The sequence below is a fragment of the Bos taurus genome, chromosome 9 (genome assembly GCF_002263795.3).
Source record: "Bos taurus isolate L1 Dominette 01449 registration number 42190680 breed Hereford chromosome 9, ARS-UCD2.0, whole genome shotgun sequence".
NCBI lineage: Eukaryota > Metazoa > Chordata > Mammalia > Artiodactyla > Bovidae > Bos > Bos taurus.
Genome location: NC_037336.1, coordinates 17,573,041 through 17,599,619, shown reverse-complemented (window position 1 = coordinate 17,599,619; position 26,579 = coordinate 17,573,041). Strand labels below are relative to the sequence as shown.

The 26,579-nt window shown below is 39.3% G+C and overlaps 1 protein-coding gene across 3 annotated transcripts in view; it reads right to left on the bottom strand.

Annotated features, from left to right (window-relative positions):
- Positions 1 to 3,116: 3,116 nt before the first annotated feature.
- The window catches only part of MEI4 (meiotic double-stranded break formation protein 4), a 258,866-nt gene continuing 235,403 nt past the window's right edge, over positions 3,117 to 26,579 (bottom strand). For 2 of the 3 annotated variants that reach the window (XM_024996921.2, XM_059890067.1), the window contains one exon: positions 3,117 to 5,780. In XM_024996921.2, coding sequence (XP_024852689.1) covers positions 5,511 to 5,780 — 270 coding nt within the window. In that variant the 3' untranslated portion in view covers positions 3,117 to 5,510. The remainder of the gene's footprint in view (positions 5,781 to 26,579) is intronic. The other variant, XM_015472775.3, reaches the window with a different exon arrangement.

The following is a 26,579-nucleotide window of genomic DNA, read 5'->3' as shown; positions in this document are numbered from 1 at the left end:
TGTGAAAGAGACTAGATTTAAAAGGAAAGTAGGTCATAAGCCAAGCTCATACTAGCCTCAGAAATTATTTTTAACTTTTCACATGGAAATAATATCAATACTTTCATTTGGAGCTGGAGACATTCTCACATTTCTATAATTACTTCTAGCTTTTTTCTTTTTGGTATAATCAGAATTCTTGTATTTTCTCTGTCTAGTCTCTGGAGCTCTTTTGTAGACTTTGTCAAGTTTCTTGATGAGATGCCTACTCAGCTATGGCAAGCTAACTTCTTGGTCATGTGCCACTGTGGAAACGGACAAACCACACGTGTTAATGGACCATGGTTACTCTCCCAGGACAGTGACTTGGCTCTGGAGTCCTCTAGAAACTGCACTCTGTCCTCAATACAAGTTAGCTTTCAACGCTTAAGGACGATGAAGTATGTTTTATCAAATGAGAGACAGTTTCGAGAGGTATGGATCTCTTTTTACAGAAGGAATGTTGAAGTCGAGTGTGAGTCTAAAAGAGAGAGAACAAATATATCCTCTTCCGTGCTGGTGTTTCGAGTGTTCCTGAAACGATTGATCATTCATGAAAATGTCTTAGCAAGTTGTTAAAGCTAAAAGCAGTGACGGTTCTGTTCCCTCATCACATCAGGGGTGCTGTCCTTGGGTCACTCTGGAGATTACGGTAACTTGATAAAGACTGAAAAAAGTGGTGAAAATAAATTAAGCACAACAGTTGAGAACAGGCCATTGTTTACCAATTATTTATTTATAACTCACCATATTCCAGAAGGAGTGAAAGAAGATAGAATTTCAACTCCAGGGTTGAGAAACAGAACCATATAACTAAGTTAGGCTTATTGTATGTATAAAAACAGATCTCCTGGAATAAAAGAAATATTCTGATACTATTTGGGATGCTTAATATCTCATCTTACAAGTAACATCCTGTCTGCATCTCTGCCTGCTTCTTACTCCATACTAAGACTAATACAGAAAGCTATTAGTTTATATCTCTTAAACTCAGATTATATAATTTTTTTAAAATACCACCAACAGACAGTAATTATTTTAGTAAAGGAACTAAAAGCTAAGTGTAAAGATGTTCATTTTTAAAGTGCTATTCAGGTTGATGTTTATAAAACTGCTACTCATTTTAAGTAAATCATGAATAATTTAGTTTTCCCAAATCCTCCTTTGGAATTTTAAGGCACTCACTAGGGAAGTTTAAAAATTCAGTAATTTGGGATGACTGAATTTCTACTTTCTGAATGATTTTGTATGTAACAAGCCCTCCTGTTTTTACAAATTTGGGGCTTCCCCCTAGCCTTTCTGTTCCTAAAGCAAGTCTGGTGTGGGGCCTAGAACTTGTATTCCTAATAGGTTTTCAAGTGTTGGTGATGCTGCTGGCCTGGGGCCCACATTTGAGAACCACTGCTTTATGCTGGAGATAACTCAGGTTAGTGTTATCTATGTAAATCTTGATGCTAAAATGGATTCGCTATGAGAGGGAAATGATAACCCACTCTAGTAGTCTTTCCTAGAAAATTCCATGGACAAGAAGAACCTGGCAGAGTGTAATCCTTGGGTCCTAAAAAATAGGATATGACTGAGCATGCGTGTGTGTGACACACACACGGAATACAACTATGGATTAAAATACATCAGAAGTTCACCACTGGTTAAATAGCTACAACATAAATTAGATTAAAATATCAAAACAAAATATTACAAATTCAGAACATGTATCATTATAAAATCAATTTTGATGTCTTTAATGTTAGACTAATTTTTTTTTCCAAGTCTTGCTTCCTATTAGTAGTTGACTCTTAAAACAACGTAGGGCACATTTATATTAAATGAAAGACAAGAGACCAAGGTTATTTCCTATGTATCAATCATATTCTATAGTATTTAGACAATTTTTAAAAGAGTAGCCCATTTATTGGCCAGATAAAGTTAGTGTTGTCCAATACTATAAATAATTTTAAAATAATGAATTGACTTTCAAAAATAATAAAAATCCTATCTATTTTTCAGTATTAGGTAAATATCATCCCTAATAATCTCCTTCACCAAACTACTGATGTTGTTGGGTTATTATACTGTTAAAAGAAATTTGTTTTATAAGTATGATAAAAGATACAATTTAGTATGCTTATTTTTTAAGTAATTCATTTTCACAAAGTTGGTGCCTAATAGTTGTTGAATAAATGAAACCACATTTTCACAAATCACAGCTGTCAATATTTTAAAAGATCTGCAAATATACACAAAAATCTGGAAATGTGAAAGGCTTTTTTGTTTGCCTCTTTAGGAATATACTGCCCTTATTTATAGGACGGCAACAAACATGATTAAAAAGTACAGTAACTTGTGAAAGAACTCCATCTCTTTATAGGTCCAAGAACAAAACAATCGGATGTGTTTTCTCTCCGCACTGAGCTGAGCACAGCATGCTGATGGTCCACCTACTCTGTCTTTAGAGAGAGATTTGCAGTTTTTTAGAACATTCTTCTTGAAAGATGTTCTATAACACATCTACGGAGTCTTTGACGATAGTAAAATGTTAATCCAGAGAAGGACAGCTGCTCAGTACAGGTTTAAGAATCCAAAATAAGCTAACAATGAACCACCATCCTAGAAGGCTTATCAAACTTTAATGACAATTAGAAAGGTATTTGTGAGTTTCATGAATTGCCAGGACAGCTGTTAAGGAGAGTGGCCTGCAAAGACAAAATTCCTGGGGGCAAAACCCAAGTGGTTCCTTCCTGGTTTGTCTGAGTTCCTCATCTCTAAAATGGAGAGAATAACATTACCTCTCACATAGGGTTGTTGGGAGAATCAAATGAGTAAGTATACATAAAATGCTTAGATCAGTGTATCTGTTTATTATAAATATATGTATTTTGTATATAATAAATACTATATGAGTGTAACACTTAACACTTTTATGATTCCCTCCATTTTTAGTAGTCTTCTCTGTCCTCTTTATTTCCCATCCTATCCTACATCCAATTTCATTGCTGGCCAAAGGTGACTGCCAAGTCTTCATTGCTACAACATTCCTAAATACTGTTAATTCTAGCTTACATCATGCATTTATTCTTTTTTTTTTTTTTTTTACCATTTTATTGAAACAGATATGTGTCTCATTTGATCCTCTTTTCACTAGCAAGAGATTTAGACCTCAATAATAAATATACTGCACAATTAACAGTATTACAGATGGGAACACAGGATAATGAAGGATTAAGTATTGTAGAAATGACTGAAGTTGTGTTTACATAAAAGTGAAAAGTGTTAGTCACTCAGTCATGTCCAAGTCTTGGAAATATCTCCTGGAATGGCCAGACTCAGAGAGAGAATGGATATGTTAATTTCTTCCCTCCTATAGCCATCCACAAGTGGACAGGGTCAGGATGTTTCCCAGAATGGCCAGCCTCAGAGAGGGAATGGATGTGTTAATTTCTTCCCTCCTATAGCCATCCACAAGTGGGCAGGGTCAGAATGTTTCCTGAAACAAAGGTACTTTGGTTTAATATTCAGATAGAAGGGCAGGGTTCATTGAGGCAGGCCATTATGTACACATAGTATCCTTTTACTGAACAAAAGCAAAAGGAAGCAAAGGTTAAAGTAAGAGAAACATCTCAACAGGGAGTCAGATTTTGGTTCTTGCCTGTAACAATCATGTTGGCTGACTGCAGTGGGCAAAGGGCCACTGCTGTTGCTTATGTATTTACCAACCTCTTCTAATTATTACGGAAGAAAGAGGATGGGCTGATGTCATGGGATTTATACAGATCTTCAGAGTTGTTCCCAGGAATTCAACACTAAAATAAATTCCTTCTAATTTAGGATCTAAAATACCCCTCTTACGTTCAACTAGTATGTGAGGTGGAACAAATTATTTGCCTTAATTCTCCACTTTCTCGTGGATCCAGTGCCCACTGCCATGTAACTTTGCAAATCTTCCTACTCAAGGTAGAGGGTACTTGTCTGTCCTTTTCCTCCGGGCTTGACCCTTTGATGTACCCGGTCCATACATGTGGGCCTAGCCCTTTTCCTCTCGCCTGCCTGCCACTGCCATAGCAGATCTTCCTGAGCAGTTGCTTCTCTCTCCTTCCACATGGGACGCAGAATAAGCACATGTGGACGAAAATAAAGCCCTGTATACAACACAGAGTCTAACCCGGTGGGATCTGCTGACGGCACAGAGTTTTCAGCAGGCACAGACGAACTGACCCCCACGTGACCCACAGACATCTGAGAAAGCAACATTTATTGCTGTATACCATTAAGACTTAGTGGTTCTTTGTTATATAATAAAGTTGACTGATAAGATTTTGTTTCAGTATTACAAAAAAAAAAGGTTTTATTTTTTGTAGAAAGATAGAAATAACTCCACAAATATGTATCAGGTAATAATAATGATTTTGTAAAATACCAATGACATTCAGGAAAAGTAATTAACTTATGAAACAATATTACATATAATCAATAAAGCAAATTTGTATTTGCTGTATTTGCTAAATTGCACTACATGAAAGTATATAATGTATGCTAATTAAGTTAGTTGGTTATAATTTTAATAACTGACTTAATGTCAATGAAAGTGTGTAACTGAGAAATCCAACCAATACTTTAAATAAGTATAAATATACTTTTAATAAATATAAAGTATATTTCTAGACTGATGTTGGAATTTGTGAAAATGACTTAATGACTTAATTACATATAATAACTACATTTTAACAGTAACAGGAATATTTTATATAATCAACAGAATCAAAACAAACATTTGTTGAAAAACAAATGGAACATTTTAAATGACTAATATTTTCAAAAGGACTTGACAAATATGTTGATTATATGAAATTAAAGGCCATTAGCTTTACAAATGCTAACAACTTTTCTGTTTCTGCATGAACCCCATCTAAGACAATAGAAAATGAGTGAAACTAAGAAAAAAAGTTGAAAACAGTCTTATTTATAATCACTTATTTTAAATGCTCTGTTGCTAAAGTAACAAAACATAAGACATCTTCTGTTACCTTTTAGCACCTGCTAAGCTGCTAAGTCACTTCAGTCGTGTCTGACTCTGTGTGACCCCATAGATGGCAGCCCACCAGGCTCCCCCGTCCCTGGGATTCTTCAGGCAAGAACACTGGAGTGGGTTGCCTTTTTGAAAATCTTTTAAAATGCAATTTTTTAATAAGAAAGACAATTAACGGTCCATTTTAGAGAATAACAGAGCTAGATTGCATTGAGTAAATGTATTGCAATACACAGTTCCGGAGGACTAAGCTGGGGGCGGGGGGGCATTCTCAACTGAAACTGGCTGATTTTAGTAAAGAAATATGACTCATAATCTTTTTATACACAGTTTAGGATTATTAAATTAAATTAATGATTGTCTTTAGGGATCCATATAAAATGCTCATTTAAAAATATTCTTGAAAACATTTAAGCACAAGATCTTCATATATTCAACTTTAGTATGCTTCTGTTTATTTGGTAAACTGCTAAGGTAGTGAGTCATTTTCAACAGTTCCTATTTCTACTGAGTTCAAGAGAATGCCCAGTCTCCACAAATAAAAAGTAAATAAAGGAAATGCATCAGAGAGTTTGAAAACAGTTTCGTCATGCTTCTGAAGAAATTTCTTGATTTCTTGATCCTCATGCCCCGTTTTTGAAGAGTTGTCTTCTTTGTTTTCCTTTTGAAGAAGTTGCTCCAGAACCCAGAGCACAGAGAACATATTTTCATAGCGTGCCACATCATAATTGGCTTGTACCTACAGAAAAACAACAAACTCCTTTTAAAAAATATTGCAGTAGCTTAGCTAAGAAAAAGCCAAATAAAGGGATCAATTTTTTTTTTTTAAACAAAAACACTTGACTTATTTAACACCTTCTGTCTTCCTGTTCCTTTGACTGGGGTTGGGAGAGAAAGGAAAAAAAAATTTTCCAAAAACTTTATGATCTTGGTGCATGAGTTTCTTTCCTTACGTTTACAGAGTTCCAGACCTTTCTCTACATTGTTGCTATAATTTGTTACTGAGATGAATCTGAGAACACTTGGCAAAGAGTCTTACACACACCAAGTCTTGTGTGTTGAATTCAACCTCTCCCCAAAGATTTCCAAAGCCTGATACTTCTGTCAATAATAATATCAGGATCTTTGTTGGCTGGATTCTAGAAACACGTTTCAAAATATCAATATAACACAGTTCAAAAGTGCTTAGGGTTATGACCTGTAAACAACCAGATGTAATCTCATCCTGAGGCTATACAAGCCAGGAGGGAGTATGATTAAATTTGAATCAGATACATGGGTCATGAGAAAAAATGAATATGATTCTTGTAAAAATTATTTGGCTTAGATGGCTTTGGAAGGAATGATGCTAAAGCTGAAACTCTAGTACTTTGGCTACCTCATGCGAAGAGTTGACTCGCTGGAAAAGACTCTGATGCTGAGAGGGATTGGGGGCAGGAGGAAAAGGGGACCACAGAGGATGAGATGTCTGGATAGCATCACCGACTCGATGGATGTAGTCTGAGTGAACTCCGGGAGATGGTGATGGACAGGGAGGCCTGGCGTGCTGAGATTCATGTGGTTGCAAAGAGTCAGACATGACTGAGCGACTGAACTGAACTGAACTAGATGGCTGAAAGTGAGATAAATCAAAGGAAGCCCTAAAAAGTGCACAAAGGAAAACAGAACATAAGGGAATACAAGAAGTATGTAACGATATAAATTGGCTTTCTCATTTGCTTATTAAGAAATAGTCTGGAAACATTCACCAAATTTATCCACTATTCAGTTCAGTTCAGTCGCTCAGTCATGTCCAACTCTTTGCGACCCCATGAATCGCAGCACGCCAGGCCTCCCTGTCCATCACCAACTGCCAGAGTTCACCCAGACTCACGTCCATCGAGTCAGTGATGCCATCCAGCCAACTCATCCTCTGTAGTCCCCTTCTCCTCCTGCCCCCGATCCCTCCCAGCATCAGAGTCTTTTCCAATGAGTCAACTCTTCGCATGAGGTGGCCAAAGGACTGGAGTTTCAGCTTTAGCATCATTCCTTCCAAAGAAATCCCAGGGCTGATCTCCTTCAGAATGGACTGGTTGGATCTCCTTGCAGTCCAAGGGACTCTCAAGAGTCTTCTCCAACACCACAGTTCAAAAGCATCAATTCTTCGGTGCTCAGCCTTCTTCACAGTCCAACTCTCACATCCATACATGACCACAGGAAAAACCACAGCCTTGACTAGATGGACCTTTGTTGGCAAATGTCTCTGCTTTTGAATATGCTATCTAGGTTGGTCATAATTTTCCTTCCAAGGAGTAAGCATCTTTTAATTTCATGGCTGCAGTCACCATCTGCAGTGATTTTGGAGCCCCCCAAAAAACAAAGTCTGACACTGTTTCCACTGTTTCCCCATCTATTTATCCACTATAGTAATACACAAATGAAGAAACATTCTTTTGGAGCCCAGAGGAATGTATCTTCAATAAGGCTGTCTGATAAAGAAACAAGTATATACAGATAACTTCTACCTTCTATTTTTAATTGAGGTATAATTGACATAACATCATATTAGTTTCATGTATACAATGTACTGATACAATATTTGTATATACAGCAAAATGATTTCCACAGGAAGTCCAGTTAACAGCAGCACTCAGTTACAAAATTCCCATGCTAATAAATTTCAAGATTGATTTTCCTAGCCACTTTAAAATATGCAATACAGGGTTATTAACTATAGTCACCATGCTGTACATCTGCATTCAACCCTTTTTCATTTTACAACTGGAAATCTGCATCTTTTGACTCCTTTGACCCATTCTGCACCAGAATTTCACCTCAGTTCAGTTCAGTCGCTCAGTCATGTCCGACTCTTTGCCACCCCATGGACTGCAGCATGCCAGGCCTTCCTGTCCATCACCAACTCCTGGAGCCTACCCAAACTCATGTCTATTGAGTTGGTGATGCCATCCAACCATCTCATCCTCTGTTGTCCCCTTCTCCTCCTGCCCTCAATCTTTCCCAGCATCAGGGTCTTTTCCAGTGAGTCAGCTCTTTGCATTAGGTGGCCAAAGTATTGGAGATTCAGCTTCAACATCAGTCCAAGGGACTCTCAAGAGTCTTCTCCAACACCACAGTTCAAAAGCATCAATTCTTCGGCACTCAGCTTTCTTCACAGTCCAACTCTCACATCCATACATGACCACAGGGAAAACCATAGCCTTGACTAGCGGGAGCTTTGTCGGCAAAGTAATGTCTCTGTTGTTTAATATGTTGTCTAGTTAGTCATAACTTTCCTTCCAAGGAGTAAACGTCTTTTAATTTCATGGCTGCAGTCACCATCCACAGTGGTTTTGGAGCCCAGAAAAATAAAGTCGGACACTGTTTCCACTATTTCCCCATCTATTTGCCATGAAGAGATGGGACTGGATGCCATGATCTTAGTTTTCCGAATGTTGCGCTTTAAGCCAACTTTTTCACTCTCCTCTTTCACTTTCATCAAGAGGCTCTTTAGTTCTTCACTTTCTGCCATAAGGGTGGTGGCATCTGCGTATCTGAGGTTATTGATATTTCTTCCGGCAATCTTTATTCAAGCTTGTGCTTCTTCCAGCCCAGTGTTTCTCATGATGTATTCTGCATATAAGTTAAATAAGCAGGGTGACAATATACAGCCTTGATGTACTCCTTTTCCTATCTGGAACCAGTCTGTAGTTCCATGTCCAGTTCTAACTGTTGCTTCCTGACCTGCATACAGGTTTCTCAAGAGGCAGGTCAGGTGGTCTGGTATTCCCATCTCTTTCAGAATTTTCCACAGTTTATTGTGATCTACAGAGTCAAAGGCTTTGGCATAGTCAATGAAGCAGAAACAGATGTTTTTCTTGAACTCTCTTGCTTTCTTGATGATCCAATCGATGTTGGCAATTTGATCTCTGGTTCCTCTGCCTTTTTTGAAGTTCACGATTCACGTATTGCTGAAGCGTGGCTTGGAGAATTTTCAGCATTACTTTACTAGTATGTGAGATGAGTGCAATCGAGCGATAGTTTGAACATTCTTTGGCATTTCCTTTCTTTGGGATTGGAATGAAAACTGACCTTTTCCAGTCCTGTGGCCACTGCTGAGTTTTCCAAAATTGTTGACATATTGAGTGCAGCACTTTTACAGCATCATCTTTTAAGGTTTGAAATAGCTCAACTGGGATTCCATCACCTCCTCTACCTTTGTTCATAGTGATGCTTCCTAAGGCCCACTTGACTTCACATTCCAGGATCTCGCACTAGGTGAGTGAATACACCATCGTGATTAACTGGGTCATGATCTTTTCTGTACAGTTCTTCTGTGTATTCTTGCCACCTCTTCTTAATATCTTCTGCTTCTATCAGGTCCCTACCATTTCTCTCCTTTATTGAGCCCATCTTCGCATGAAATATTCCCTTGGTATGTCTTATTTTCCTGAAGAGATCTCTAGTCTTTCCCATTCTATTGTTTTCCTCTGTTTCTTTGCATTGATCACTGAGAAAGGCTTTCTTATCTCTCCTTGCTATTCTTTGGAACTCTGCATTCAAATGGGTATATCTTTTTCTCCTTTGCTTTTCACTTCTCTTCATTTCACTGCTATTTGTAAGGTGTCCTCAGAAAGCCATTTTGCCTTTTTGCATTTCTTTTCCATGGGGATGGTCTTGATCCCTGTCTCCTGTACAATGTCACGAACCTCCATCCATAGTTCATCAGGCACTCTATCAGATCTAGTCCCTTAAATCTATTCCTCATTTCCACTGTATAATCATAAGGAGTTTGATTTAGGTCATACCTGAATGGTCTAGTGGTTTTCCCCACTTTATTCAATTTAAGTCTGAATTTGGCAACAAGGAATTTATGATCTGAGCCACAGTCCGCTCCTGGTCTTGTTTTTGCTGACTGTATAGAGTTTCTCCATCTTTGGCTGCAAAGAATATAATCAATCTGATTTCGGTGTTGACCATCTGGTGATATTTATGTGTAGAGTCTTCTCTTGTGTTGTTGGAAGAGGGTGTTTGCTATGACCAGTGCGTTCTCTTGGCAAAACTCTATTAGCCTTTGCCCTGATTCATTGTGTACTCCAAAGCCAAATTTGCCTGTTACTCCAGGTGTTTCTTGACTTCCTACTTTTGCATTCCAGTCCCCTATAATGAAAAGGACATCTTTTTTGGGTGCTAGTTCTAAAAGGTCTTGTTGGTCTTCATAGAACCATTCAACTTCAGCTTCTTTGGCATTAGTGGTTGGAGCATAGACTTGGATTACTGTGATATTGAATGGTTTGCCTTGGAAATGAACAGAGATCATTCTGTTGTTTTTGAGATTGCATCCAAGTACTGCATTTTGGACTCTTTTGTTGACTACGATGGCTACTCCTTTTCGTCTAAGGGAGTCCTGCCCACAGTAGTAGATATAATGGTCATATGAGTTAAATTCCCTCATTCCAGTCCATTTTAGTTTGCTGATTCCTAGAATGTCGACATTCACTCTTGCCATCTCCTGCTTGACACTTCCAGTTTGACTTGCTTCTTGGACCTAACATTCCAGGTTCCTATGCAATATTGCTCTTTACAGCATTGGTCCTTGCTTCTATCACCAGTCACATCCAAAACTGGGTGTTGTTTTTGCTTTGGCTCCATCCCTTCATTCTTTCTGAATTTATTTTTCCACTGATCTCTAGTAGCATATTTGGCACCTACCGACCTGGGGAGTTCATTGTTCCATGTCCTATCTTTTTGCCTTTTCATTCTGTTCACAGGGTTCTCAAGGCAAGAATACTGGTTTGCCATTCCCTTCTCCAGTGGACCACATTCTGTCAGACCTCTCCACTGTGACCCATCTGTCTTGCTGGCCCCACATGGCATGGCCTACCTTCACTGAGGCTGTGGTCCATGTGATCAGAGTGGCTAGTAGTCTGTATTGTGGTTTCAGTCTGTCTGCCCTCTGATGATCTCTCTCAGTGCCTACCACCTTACTTGGGTTTCTCTTACCTTGGACGTGGGGTATCTCTTCACCTCAGGAAACCACACATCTGTTTTGTTTTTGGAGCTCAGTTGTTTGTCTGTTTTTTGGTTCTACATATAAAAGGGACCATACAGTGTTTATCTTTTACTATTTGACTTATTTCACTTAGCATAATGCCTAAGGTCCATCTATGTTGTTGCGAACAGAACAATTCCATTATTTTTTACGGCTGAATAACAGTCAATTTCATACATGTATATGTACCCAATCTTTTTTTATTTATTCATCCATGGATGGCATTTAGGTTGTTTCCATGTCTTGGCTATTTGGCTATTGTAAATAATGCTGCAATGGACATAGGTGTACACATACTATTTTAAATTAGTGTTTCAAGTTAGTTAACACTAATACTCAGGAGTGGGAACTGTTGGATCATATAGTAGCTCTGTTTTTAAGTTTTTGAGGAAATTCCACACTGTTTTCCATAGTGGCTGCGCCAGTTTAGATTCACACCAGCAGTGCACACGGGTTCCCTTTTTCTCCACATCCTCACCATCATCTGTGTTTTGATACTCTGGGAGTTGGTGATGGACAGGGAGGCCTGGTGTGCTGCGGTTCATGGGGTCGCAAAGAGTCGGACACGACTGAGTGACTGAACTGAACTGAACTGAATAACCATTCTAACAAGTATAAGGTGATATCTCACTACGGTTTTAAATTTCATTTTTCTGATGATTAGTGATGTTGAGTACCTTCTCATGTACCTGTTGGCCAGGTTTATGTTTTTGGAAAAATGTCTATTCAGCTCTTCTATTTTTTAGTTGAACTGTTTTTTGCTACTGAGATATGTAAATTCTTTATGTATTTCGGATATTAGCCTCTTAACAGGTATATTTATTGGAAGCCACCAGTTTCCCTGGTGCCTCAGATGGTAAAGCATCTGCCTACAATGTGGGAGACCTGGGTTCAATCCCTGGGTTGAGAAGATCTCCTGGAGAAGGAAATGGCAACCCACTCCAGTATTCTTGCCTGGAAAATCCCATGGATGGACAATCCTGGTAGGCTACAGTCCATGGGGTCACTAAGAGTCAGACACGACTGAGCGACTTCACTTCATTGCAAGGACTGATGCTGAAGCTCCGATACTTTGGCCACCTGACGTGAAGAGCCGACTCACTGGAAAGGACCCTGATGCTGGGAAAGATTGGGGGCAGGAAGAGAAGGAGGTGATAGAGGATGAGACAGCTGAATGGTACCACTGATTCAACGGACATGAGCTTGAGCAAACTCTTAGAAATAATGAAGGACAGAGAAGCCTGGTGTGCTACAGTACATGGGGTCACAAGGAGTCAGAAACTACATAATGACTGAACAACTATAATATGATTTGCAAACATTTTCTCTTTGTTGATTTTCTTTGCTTTGCTAAAGCTTGCCCATGATGATTTCTCATTTTGGTATGAACCTCAGAAAACAGCTGCCAAGACTGATGTCAGGGAGCTCACTTCCTATGTTTCTTCCAGGAGTTTTAAGGGTGTAAAGCAGGCAGAGTGTATCTTGGTTCCTTTCTACTTGCTTTGAGAATCTCTCTTTGGGGACGGTTAGTTCTGCTTCAAGGTGGGCTGGGGTCCCACTTTTCTGTGCTGTTGTGGACTTTACTTTTACCAGAATTTGTCTGCTCTGGGTTCCACTTTTACCCTAAATGTTCATTCTTGTAATAATTAAATGGATGAACTCTTTTGCTCCAAGATATTTACATCTCATAAAACATTAACTTGAAATTAACTCCTCTCTTTGGAGACAATATACATTTAACTTACAAGCCGCAGTAGCCCTCCTGCTCAACGTGACTAAGACGGCATGTCTGTGGGGGGAGGTCTTTCCTATAGTTCCCAAATTTTATCACACTGGCAGCTGCCCACTCTGCCTAATCATATGTTCAGAAGCTTTCTGAATTAGTGCATAAGCTGAAATAAAAAGTAAAATAAATGGTATTAACATGACAGTTGATACCCTTCTACTGTATTTTGGGGTAATTTTTACATTCTTGGTGTCAAATTAAACTGAACCACACCAGCACAGGAAAATCCCCAACAGAGGTAAAATACAGTCACCTGGAAAATGCTCCAGTGCTTTGCCTGAACACACACCAGGAAGACAGAATGAAACCCAGAACACAAGCACAATGGCTCTGTACAGTCAACAGAAGGCGATCACCTTTTCTCTCTATCTTGGTCTTTTAGAACTGAAGGAAAGTTGAGAGGCAGCTTCTATAGTCCCATGACTGCTTATTACTCTCCCATTTTGTAGACTAGGGGGCCTTTGGAAGAGGAAATACTTCTCTGGTAGGAAAATCATCATATATTTTTGTAGGTTATTTTCAGAATTAAACATGTCTTACGTCTATTTTTCTATTTCTGAGTTGGGCCTGTGAAAGTCAAAGTATACTAACATTTATTTGCATAGTAAAGAAATATTAACATTTCTTTACATGCTGCAAAATGTTACCTCAACACTTACACTATAAAATTCATGCTACAGACAAATGGTGCCTGTTTCCTAATTGTTGTTTCAGTTGAAATTCAGTCTAGGTTAACTTGACATTTTTGTAAACACTTATTATCTTTGAAGTAGCTATATCTACTTGTTTACCATCTTCCCATTTATCCCTCCTTTTTCATCAAAAGAACCTCAGTTTTGTTGAGAATGACAATGGATCAACTAAAAATGTCTATTTTTTAGTCTCTCTTAAGGCTAATTCTGGTCAAACAGATGTAAATATAAGTGACTGGTTAGGGCTTCTGGGAGAGCTCTTTAATAGCAGGAAAACCCAGTGGAATGCCCTTTAGCCTTCTCTCTTCACCACTGTTTCTGCTTGGAAGAAAAGGTGCAATACTTGGAGGTTCAGCAGCCTTATTGTGAACATGAGGATGAAGGCTGCCCATGGATCAGTAGCAAAGGCCAGATTCTAGAAATCACTGTGCAGCTCGATTTACCCATGAGGGATGACTGTATCTTGCTGCCGGGGTTCCCTTTTTCTGTTTTGGTCTTTTAAAATCGTAACCTTGAAACTTCATCTAGGCAGGAAGGAAATTAAATTTCCTTTGTCTTAGAAAGGTGCTGCCTACTGTCTCTGACACAGAAGGACAGAGATGCCTAAAGGGACAAAGCTAGGCACTCTTTGGAAGCCGATCACATAACAAAAGTTACTGTATATTGAGGTATGGCTCACAGTTTACTGCTGAAAACTGAGAATGTAACAGTTCATTACATTCAACAGTTTGATAATTTATGTGGGCTAGCCAAGAGCACACAGAAGTACAGTCTGACACTTTGAGAAATAAGCATGCAGCTACGGAAAGGATGAAAACACAACATGACATTATTATAATTGCTGCAAATGCAAGAGATGAAGGAGAAAATTGGATTATTACAGGGCAGGAGCCAAATCAAAGAGTCTAGGTGCCTATCTAAATGTTACATTAAATGTTCATGGAATATAATATGCCATTGGCTCCGTATCCCACATGCCAGATTTTATTAGACAGAGGCAATAAATAAGATACAATTATAATAAGTTGTTTCTAAGAGAATGAATTCAACACAATACTATAAAGGAAAAGGTCAGTTGTCACCATGATGATTAAGTGAAAAACATATCCCTAAGTTTTAAAAACTCAGCCTTTTTTAACTATTAGAAGGCAGTAGATTTCAATCAAGAAGCTGAGGAGGATGAAGTTAACTCTCTATCAGCTACTTACTATGCAGCTTTAGCTTCTAAAGCACAGGCAAAGGCAGTGAGAGCCCAGCACAATACTGCATGCAGCCCAGCTACAAACAGTGCCTGAGAACACAGAAGAACCACATGCATAATACACACATGACACACACACACACAATCAATGAACTTATGTTTGCAACAGAATCATACAACCTTGGTGCCAGATCCATACTGAGGGAGTAGAAGGCACAGGCTGATGAGAGCTGAGTAGTTAATTAGGGAAGATTTCTTAGAGATGAATTGTGAGCCAAGGTTCAAAGGGAGTGAAGGATAGAGACTGGTCAATGACCTTTTGATCAAAGTGCCAAGTCAAAAAGAATAAAAAGGATCCAATGGGCATTAATCCATCTTACTTTATCCAGATAATGGCATAGTTAATCTGCCTAAAAGTCTGCATTCCGGAGACTGGTTCCAAGGGGCTTATGTCTAATTTGTGGGTAACTTAGATTAAAAGTTCAAAGCCTTAAAAGAGCTAGCATTTGGGATCTTGACATTTTGCCATGTTTCCAAGAGGAAGTAATTTAATAAGTGTGAAACACGTATACATAAAAATATCAATTAAAGGGATATATATGACATAATTAAAAATCTGTCTTAATTAGCCTTGTTTAAAAAATGATGGTTTTCTACCTTGAATAGCCAAAGCAATCTTGAGAAAGAAAAATGGAACTGGAGGAATCAACCTGCCTGACTTCAGGCTCTACTACAAAGCCACAGTCATCAAGACAGTATGGTACTGGCACAAAGACAGAAATATAGATCAATGGAACAAAATAGAAAGCCCAGAGATAAATCCACGCACCTATGGACACCTTATCTTTGACAAAGGAGGCAAGAATATGCAATGGATTAAAGACAATCTCTTTAACAAGTGGTGCTGGGAAAACTGGTCAACCAGTTGTAAAAGAATGAAACTAGAACACTTTCTAACACCATACACAAAAATAAACTCAAAATGGATTAAAGATCTAAACGTAAGACCAGAAACTATAAAACTCCTAGAAGAGAACACAGGCAAAACACTCTCTGACATATATCACAACAGGATCCTCTATGACCCACCTCCCAGAATATTGGAAATAAAAGCAAAAATAAACAAATGGGACCTAATTAAACTTAAAAGCTTCTGCACAACAAAGGAAACTATAAGCAAGGTGAAAAGACAGCCTTCAGAATGGGAGAAAATAATAGCAAATGAAGCAACTGATAAACAACTAATCTCAAATATATACAAGCAACTCCTACAGCTCAATTCCAGAAAAATAAATGACCCAATCAAAAAATGGGCCAAAGAACTAAACAGATATTTCTCCAAAGAAGACATACAGATGGCTAACAAACATAAAAAGATGCTCAACATCACTCATTATCAGAGAAATGCAAATCAAAACCACTATAAGGTACCATTTCACGCCAGTCAGAATGGCTGCGATCCAAAAGTCTACAAGTAATAAATGCTGGAGAGGGTGTGGAGAAAAGAGAACCCTCTTACACTGTTGGTGGGAATGCAAACTAGTACAGCCACTATGGAGAACAGTGTGGAGATTCCTTAAAAAACTGGAAATAGAACTGCCTTATGACCCAGCAATCCCACTGCTGGGCATACACACTGAGGAAACCAGAAGGGAAAGAGACACGTGTATCCCAATGTTCATCGCAGCACTATTTATAATAGCCAGGACATGGAAGCAACCTAGATGTCCATCAGCAGATGAATGGATAAGAAAGCTGTGGTACATATACACAATGGAGTATTACTCAGCCATTAAAAAGAATACATTTGAATCAGTTCTAATGAGATGGATGAAACTGGAGCCTATTATACAGAGTGAAGTAAGCCAGAAAGAAAAACACCAATACAGTATACTAACGCATATATATGGAATTTAGAAAGATGGTAACAATAACCCTGTATACGAGACAGCAAAAGAGACACTGATGTATAGAACAGTCTTTTGGACTCTGTGGGAGATGGAAAGGGTGGAACGATTTGGGAGAATGTATAGTATCATGTATGAAATGAGTTGCCAGTCCAGGTTCGATGCACGATACTGGATGCTTGGGGCTGGTGCAATGGGATGACTCAGAGGGATGGTATGGGGAGGGAGGAGGGAGGAGGGTTCAGAATGGGGAACACATGTATACCTGTGGCGGATTCATTTTGATATATGGCAAAACCAATACAATATTGTAAAGTTAAAAAATAAAATAATAAAAAAAATGATGGTTTTCTCATTAACCAACTTTACGTACTTCTCTGAAATCTGTTTCTTGAGGCTCAATATTAAAGACAGCACAGGATCACAAACTTTCAAATAAGTATTACCTATCATCATCATCATCATGTTTTTACCCAAAGTGAAAAAGTTATCACCTTATCCATAAGGTTCTCTGAAGCTAGAAGAAAGCTACTGGTATTACTCAAGTACTGTACCATGGTCAACTGTTGGGAGCATTTCAAGCTCATTGTGAACTATTCCTGTAGAGGTGTGTAAGAATCTGACGACGCACCTTTATCTTCTTTCCTCTACCAAGGAAACTCTTCATAGATAGCAGTCAGCCAGCAGACAATTCCTTTTAGCACAGAAGCATCATAAGTGTTAGTCACTTAGTCATGTCCATAACGAGAAACCTAGATGTACAATTATTTTAACATCTTTTTGATATTAGAAGGACCAGGGAAGAGGAGTATGTTTGGGTTAAACAGAGCGTTTTAAAGGAAATATAAAAAAGGTCCAGTTATTTGACTTGTGTGAGATGGATCAAACTGTCCAAGTCTCGTTGTTGATGCTCAGTCACTAAGAGGTGTCTGAGTCTTGTGACCTCATCAGCACGCCACGCTTCACTGTCCTTTACTACCTCCAGGAGTTTGCTTAAACTTATGTCCATTGTGTCTGTCCATGCCATCCAACCATCTCATCCTCTGTTGCTCCCTTTTCCTCCTGCCCTCAATCTTTCCCAGCATCAGGGTCTTTTCCAATGAGTCCGCTCTTTGCATCAGGTGGCCAAAGTATTGGAGTTTCAGCTTCAGCATGTCCTTTCAATGAATTTTCAGGGTTGATTTCCTTTCAGATTGACTCTTTGATCTCCTTTGATCTCATTGCAGTCCAAGGGACTCTCATGAGTCTTTCCAGCACCACAGTTCAAAAGCATAAATTCTTTATGCCCAACCTTCTTTACAGTCCAACTCTCAATTCCATACATGACTACCGGAAAAATGAGTGTGAAAGAAGAGAGTGAAAAAGCTGGCTTAAAACTCTTAAAACTCAACATTCAAAAAACTAAGATCCTAGCATACACTCTCATCACTTCATGGCAAACAGATGGGGAGAAAGTGGAAGCAGTGACAGATTTTATTTTCCTGGGCTCCAAAATCACCAGGGACAGTGACTGCAGCTATGAAAGTAAAACAGGCTTGCTCCTTAGAAAGAAAGCTATGAGAGACCTAGGAAGCGTATTAAAAAGCAGAGACATCACTTTGTCACAAAGGTCCATATAGTCAAAGGTATAGTTTTTGCAGTAGTTATGTATGTGAGAGTCAGACCACAAAGCAAGCTGAGAGCCAAAAAATTCATGCTTTCAAACTGTAGTGTTGGAGAAGACTCTTGAGAGTCCCCTGGACAGCAAGATCAAACCAGTCAATACTAAAGGAAATCAGTCTTGAATATTCATTGGAAGGACTGATGGCTGAAGCTTAAGCTCCATTACTGTTGTGAAGACCCTGAGGCTGGGAAAGATTGAAGGCAACAGGAGAAAGGGGCGGCAGAGAATTAGATGGTTAGATAACATCACTGACTCAATGTACAGGAATCTGAGTAAACTCTGGGAGATAGTGAAGGACAGAGGTACCTGGTGTGCTAGAGTCCATGGAGTCACAGAGTCAGTCGTAAATGACTGAGAGACTGAACGAGCAACCATTCCATTCTGAGAAACGTTTTCACTATTTTATACCACAATGTTAAAATTAGTCTCAGGCTGGAAATGCCTTCCAAGCATTTTGCGAAGCAAATAGGTAATTTATTTGTCTGGACTTTCATCACAGTAGTTCTTGACAAAGCAGTACAAGCCAGATGACTTTGTTATTACCACAAGCATGTATTAATTGAGAGAACAGGGCTCATAGATAGGAATGAAAGCAGGAACACTTAGCACTTTGCAACATTATGTTGCTGTCTGCCTCACACTCCACTTCTCGCCCTTCCATCCTACTGCAAACACAGACTGGGTACCTTCATGTGCCAGATCCCACTAAGTATGGGCATTCAAAGAATAGGACTGGATCCCTATCTATACTAGGAGAACTCTTTGTATGCATCTAGGGAGACAAAGATACGACTGAGTGACACACACACACACACACACACACACACACACACACACACAAGGAGACAAAGAAGTAGAAAATAATGGCAATGCAGAGTACATGCCTGCTCTAAGGGCTATCAGCTCAGTTTAGTTCAGTCACTCATCATGTCTGACTCTTTGCAACCCCTTGGACTGCAGCACACCAGGCCTCCCCATCCATCACCAACTCCCAGAGTTTGCTCAAACTCAGGTCCATCAAGTTGGTGATGCCATCCAACCACCTCATTCTCTGTCGTCCCCTTCTCCTCCTTCCTTCAATCTTTCCCAGCATCAGGGTCTTTTCCAATGAGTCAGTTCTTCGCATCAGGTGGCCAAAGTATTGGAGCTTCAGCTTCAGCATCAGTCCTTTCAGTGAATATTCAGGACTGATTTCCTTTAGGATGGACTGGCTGGATCTCCTTGCAGTCCAAGGGACTCTCAAGAGTCTTCTCCAACACCACAGATCAAAAGCATTGATTCTTTGGCTATCAATTCTAAGGGCTATGGGGGGCTCTAAAGAGAGCTGAGTCTCATGGTGTGAGAAGACACAGAAAGGCAGGAAGTGAGCCAGTCGTGGATGGTGACCCCGCGGGCTCACTGCCTCCTCGGTTCTTTTGGACAGATGATGTGAACATTTCTGTCACCACAGGGCAAACACCTGGTGGGCTACAGCCACAGCGCCCTCGGTGTCCGGTGGATTGACATGCACTGAGGCACAGGGCGAGGCAGGGAGCTTAAAGGAGGGGTGGGGCGATGCTGGCAATCTCTGAAACAACTCACTCGGCAGAGGGCCCACCCCTCAGACTGCTCTAAGGCCGTGCAACCAGACTCACCTGACTGGTGCATGCAGTCACAGGCCAAATCAGGTCTATATGCTAAAATCTCAAAGACTGTGTTTAGTTCTATAGGGTCTGCTGCTGTTTTTAGTAGCTAAGTCGGGTCCAACGCTTTTGCGAATCTATGGACTATAGCCTGCCAGGCTCCTCTGTCCATGTGATTCTCCAGGCAAGAAAACTGGAGTGGGGTTGCCATTTCCTTCTCCATGGGATATTCCCGACTCAGGGATCGATCCCACGTCTCCTGCATTGGCAGGCAGATTCTTTACTGTGAGCCAACAGGGAAGCCCTCATGAGGTCTACGGTCTCTCGAATGTCTGATGCTTATCTTCCTGAAGAAGGCAAAGAGAATAAGAGAAACCATGAAAGTAGCATTGGGAGAGGATATACTGCTTCACTAAGTGAGGCCACCCCTACCACATAATTCAGACAGAGCGTGAGCAGAAGAAACAGGAGCTGGTAAAATGTCTGGTATATATTAGAAACAGAGATCCAGATAGCCATTATTTATGGCAAACACGTGTCCAAACAGCCAGTGGGGATAAAATCAACAAGAAACCTTCTTCTTTAGGACTTTAAAGATTATCCAAGACAGCATCAAAACCCGCCTATCCAGACAGAAGGCAGGGGCCAGATTTGCTGGAATAGAATCAATGACCACCCGACCAGAAAAGACTCTCCTAGAGGCTGCTTAGTTACGCTTTGATCGGTTTGCCAAAGTAGTAAGAAAAGATATATTTTTAAGAGCGTTGGCTCCAAAGCCGAAGATTAGTGACAGTAAGGGTGTGGACTCATAAGTGACCACATCCTTTCTAATACTTTTGTTTGGAAACAGAAAGCTAAATTTGGCCTCAGATAAATTCACTGATTAACTCACAAAGCACAACAAAATGGGGTTGTATTTACAGAAATTAAAAGTTTCAACACATTTATTCCTTTTTACCCCTGTTTTCAATATCTGTCACCAATGACTGAATTAAATCAGTTTCTCAAAACTTGCTTTCAAAGGTTAAATGAAGCTACACAACAACACAGGAAAGTTTGGAAACACAAGAAAAAAAAATATATATTCTCATGAACATTTTATCTTACTATTGACATGGAGACTGGTATATAGCAAAGTGAGCACTACATTTCTTGTTCTTTTGTTTTTTTAAAAATCAACTAACCGCCATCTCTTCTTTAAAAATCAGATTTTTTTGAGACATAATTTGACACATGGAAAAATTACCCTCAGTTTTTATTATCATGAATTTGGTAAGTTACTTTTAAGAACAAGGAAAGGGCATAATAGAAACAATCTTTGAATAAAAGAAAAAGCAATAATGCTATAATCATGTGAAATTGTTTAACAACATTTTAAATGTTTTGCTGCCTTCTAGTTGATTTTTATTAAATATATGTATAAATTTAGTGGGTATTTTTACTACTACATGAAGTACTTATATAACTGTAACTATGATTATAATAACTACAATTTTTACCTGAAGGTAGGTACTCTAGCGAATTTTTAAAAAATTAAAGATCCAAATGAAATGCAGAAAACTTAGAAGAAGGAACTAGACTTCAAACTATGAAAAAGCTAATCTGGTTTAACTTTTTTCATTACCTTTGTGCTGAGAAGCTGTTGGGGAAATGCATCTATTACAAAAGTGCTAAGTGGTTCTAAGGAAAGCTTTGGTATGTAGAGCTGATGAAAGTCTCTACCTGATGACAAATGTAAAGAAAGGAGTACAGAAACAGAGGATCTAGCCTTCCATTTTCTCCTTCAAAGAACATCTCAGTAGACATTGCCAACTTTATCAGCGTGTATACATGCTGAAATGGAAAGTATACAACAATGGCAAGAAGCATGGCTTCATACTGGAGAAGGAAATGGCAATCCACTCCAGTATTCTTGCCTGGGGAATCCTGTGGACAAAGGAGCCTGCGGGCTACAGTCCATGGGGTGTTAAAGAGTTGGGCACAACTAGCGACTGAGCACATAGCTTCAATATACTTTAAACGTCACAGGTTCAAGGTGGAATTACATATGTGAATAATGACAATACAGTGGGATGTATTTATAAGAGTGTTATTGTATTGGCATTGCTCCTGGATGAAAGTGAAAAGTGAAAGTGAAGTCACTCAGTTGTGTCCAACTCTTTGCGACCCCATGGACTATAGCCTATCAGGCTCCTTGGTCCATGGAATTTTCCAGGCAAGAGTATTGGAGTGGGTTGCCATTTCCTTCTCCAGGGGATCTTCCCAACCCAGGGATCGAACCCAGGTATCCCGCATTGCAGGGAGATGCTTTACCATCTGAGCCACCAATGTGCTCAGCACATACTCTCAATGGAGAATGCTGAGTACCTGTTTTAAACTAGCAATGGCTTATAAGGAAAATCAAATATATTATGGGAAATGAAGTTAATTTAAATGAGCTGAATATGAAAAAGCAGAACAACTCGGTATACATACATTAATACACAGGTTATAAAAGTGCTTCTCATCTTTTTTCAGATACGCATTGCAAAACAAAAAATCAAGTATTCTGAGGCGTACTCACATGTGTAAAACAGATCAGTTAGTTCATTTAACCAGCACTATATGTACTTGGTTATATGTTTATAAGCAATTATTTTCAGAAAAAAAATAATGTTCCCAAGTAAGTTGATTATCATTGGTTAATTTCAAAGAAGTGTTTAAAATAAACACTGAACACATTTTAAATGTAACTGTATTTGTTTCTTAATTTCAGTCTGAAATTACAATAAATTTTACCTTTTTTTAGAAACTAAACTATGCTGCTAACATTAGAAAAGTGATTGATTCTTTACCGAAATTCAACCCCAAAATGTAATATCTGGATCTGTTATAAAAATGACATTAAATGCTTTAAAATGATATATTCACTAATACAACCAAAACCTCTCCAAATGCTTCAAGAAAGTGGTTTCAGCAACTAAAAAAAAAATGAATATCTTACTCAAAAACTTTTTCATACTTGAATTCAAAATGTAAAGAAATGCAGCAGTTTCTTATCAAATGCTCCACTCTGGGGGAATAAAGTCTACTTCTCTGGATGTCTAACTTCCAGACATCAACTGTCTTTGGAATTTGCAGACCCTGAGACAGAAACGGCCACCAGGAGACTGTTTCCGGTGGACTGTGCATGTGACTGCAGTAGGGCCACTGAGGGGAACTAAGGACAAAGACTGTGTGTGGTCCTCAGCAGACCCTCGGAACTCCCGTCAGGAATGCACTCTGATGGTAACAAGGACAGAGGAGAGAGTGCTGCTCCACAAAAGGGAAAATGAGAATGGACAGTAAAGGAGAAACTAGAAAACCCAGACTGGGTCTTCCAGAATGGAAAAGGAGCTCCAGATGCTTCAGTGTGCCTCCAAGGACATAACGGAGGCAGCACAGTTCAACAGCAGATGCTGGTTCTGAAAAATGTATAAATGATACTTGATACATTCAGTTTAATAAACTGAATTTACTATAGCATTCCAATAACACGTTAAAGTTTAAAAAGTATCTTATTCATGTGGAAAATGTTCTTATGCAGAATAGTTAATTTTTGCAGTGATATTAGAGTATGTGATGTACCATCAGAAACATTATTTATTTTAGCATAACTAATAAGTTCCTGGGCATTATCCATAGAAAATTACTACAAAATAGTTATTCTTGGCAAGTACCCTAGGAAGTTTAGCAGCAGTGTCTTTTCAAAGATACATTGAGTTTTAAGAAAACTCAGAGAAAAAGTACCCAAACTAGATACACAACTTATTTTAGAAAAAGGTATATACACATATACAGATATACACACACACACAAATTTATATATATCTGTGTATACAATTGCATATAATTAATATGGACATAATTACTTACTTTTAGGATTCATGAGTATGCATATAGTATTGTAGCAACAATAATGTTTTATATACATAGTCTTGAATCAGTTATGGAAAAACCTGCACAGCCTTCCATGAAATAAGAACTCTGGTTTAAAGGCATATTATTTTTCATAAAAGTGTAGGAAAAAGAAATTCAGTAAGCACATATTGTATAATGAAGCACTGGTCTCAACTTTGTCCTTGGGATTTCCTGAGTGAAAGGAGTGTCTTTGTGATTCATGGTGGGCCCTTGGCTCCTACATGAGATAAGTGAGTGTAGCCGATGGTCACCTGCAACACCAACCATGTAATTAGAAGACTGAGGCCGCAGTCAGCCTGACCTCGGGATGTGGGGACTGGAGACTGAGTTCAATCATGTGGTCATTCATTCACATCTACGTAAGAAACTCCAATGAAAACTCTGGCAAATGACGCTGTGTAGAACTTTCTGATTGGTGGACACACTGATACACCCTGAGGATGCTGCATCCTGATCCCAGGAGAGGAGGTCGTATAAGTTCTATGCTTACGACTCCCTTGAACCTCCCACTGTATCTCTCTCCATTTGGTTGACGCTCATTTGTATGTTATAATAAAATAAATATAATACTTTCCTGAATTGTGACTCATTCTAGTAAATTATGAAGCCCAAGGGAGTTAGCAGAAACTTCCCCTTTCCCCACATTCGTAGCTAGTTAGTTGGAGGCACAGACCCCCACCCCCGTAGTGGCTGGCATGGGAAGTGAGGGCTGTCTTACTGGAGACCACGCCTTGACTCTGTAGGGTCTGCACTAAGTCCAGGTAACTGGCATCAGAACTTAACTGAACTGGAACCCACTAGTCTGTCTTGAAGTAGAGGCGAGTTACACAAAAGTATTCAAAAGGTCTAAGGAGTCACAAAAATGTAAGATAAATTTCACAAGATGTCCCCCTCATCTTTCACACTTGTTTTTACTGAGGTATAGTAACACACAACATTCTATTAGTTTTAGTTGTACAACATAATGACTCAATATCTGTAAGTCCTGGGGTCCAGCCCCGGTTGGATCCAGGGATTCCCTCAGGATGACAGCATCAGCAATTAGAATAGCAATAGCTTAATTAAGTATTAATTAGAGATATAAAGAGTGGTTAAATAGGGATAGCTCAGTGAGAAAATTCAGTGGAGAAAAGAGGCTGAATAACTTGGTTTACATGGAAAATCAATAAAATTCCAAGACAAGGAATTTGCACCATCTACATAGGCCATAGGCGTCCTTCCGTTCTCCCGAAGGAGAGGAGACACTAAGGCCTCCCTGGTCAGATCTTAGAAGGCCAGGCAAAATTAGTAGGCTTGACGAGCCTCCACTCTCCAGATGGGAATTCAGCCAGAAGGTGAGAGAAAGAACGACATGGGGAGACCAAGCTTCGGTGAGCAAGGCCCGTAGCTTTATTTTCAACAGGGGCTTTTATACCCTAAGTTGCACACAGAGGATAATAGGGGGTGTGAAATTATGCAATGTCAGCAGTCTTTGATCCTTATCAAAACCAGGGTTTCTTTTCTGCAGACTTATCGTATACAAATGGTTTAGGTGATTTACATCATCTTCTGGCCAGAAGGCCTGTTAACATTTTATGACTCTGATAAAAGTCTGTCAACCATAAGACTTATTTTCTCTAAGAGTAATTATTTTAAAGTTTGGCGCCATCCTCCGAAGGTGTTAGATAAAGTTGCATTCCTATAGGGCAAAGGTGCAATGGGTTTACAACAAAGGAAAGAATTTATTACTCTAATGGTCTAAAGTTGTTAACACCAAGGCCACTACTTATTTTTTCTACATACCAACTATATTAATTAATACACTTCCAAGGATACAATACAGGGGATGTGGAAACTTGGCAGCAAGCATTGGCTCAACAATGAAATCTTCTACTAGTTCTATTCTGACAATTTCTAACTCTCCGAGAGGCTCTATACTATTTGAATATCTTAAGCTCCCGTGCCTCTCGTGGTTGGGAGACTGTAAACAATCGTATGCATAGCTGTAGGAGTCTGGGTAAACCTGTCAGGCAAGTTAGAGAGCCATCTGAGGGGTTTGTGAACTAAAACACTCTTGTCACGCCCAGGAACTTTATTAACTGGAGCTGTAAGTTAACTCTTTTTCAGAGAGAGAGATGGTGGTGGGGGACAGTCCCCCATAAAGTCAGAGGTGTAGGTGAGAGCACAAAGCAGTAAAGTAGGCAGACTCTGGTTTTGGGGGTAGATGCTCGAGAATTTCCAGGGGGACTCCTGAGGCTCGATTCTGCCTTTGCGTATGTCGAGCCTCCTTCCTCATGACCTTTGCCACGGGCAGAGTTCCTCACGCTGGCTCCTGGCATGTAAGTATGGGAAATGGTCCCCATAATAAGTCAAATTAACATTCATCACCACCATAGAGTTACAAATATTTTTTCTTGTGATGAGGACTTTTAGCATTTATTGTCTTAGCAACTTTAAAACATACAGTGCCGATATTATTAACTACTTACCATGCAGTACATTGGAGAAGGAAATGGTAACCCACTCCAGTACTCTTACCTGGAAAATTCCATGGACTGAGGAGCCTGGTAGGTCCATGGGGTCACAAAGAGTTGGACACAACTGAGCGATTTCACTCACTCATTCACTCATGCTGTACATTACATCCTCATGACTTAGGTGTTTTGTAACTGGAAGTCTGAACCTGTTAACCGTATTAATCAATATCACCCACCTCATCCC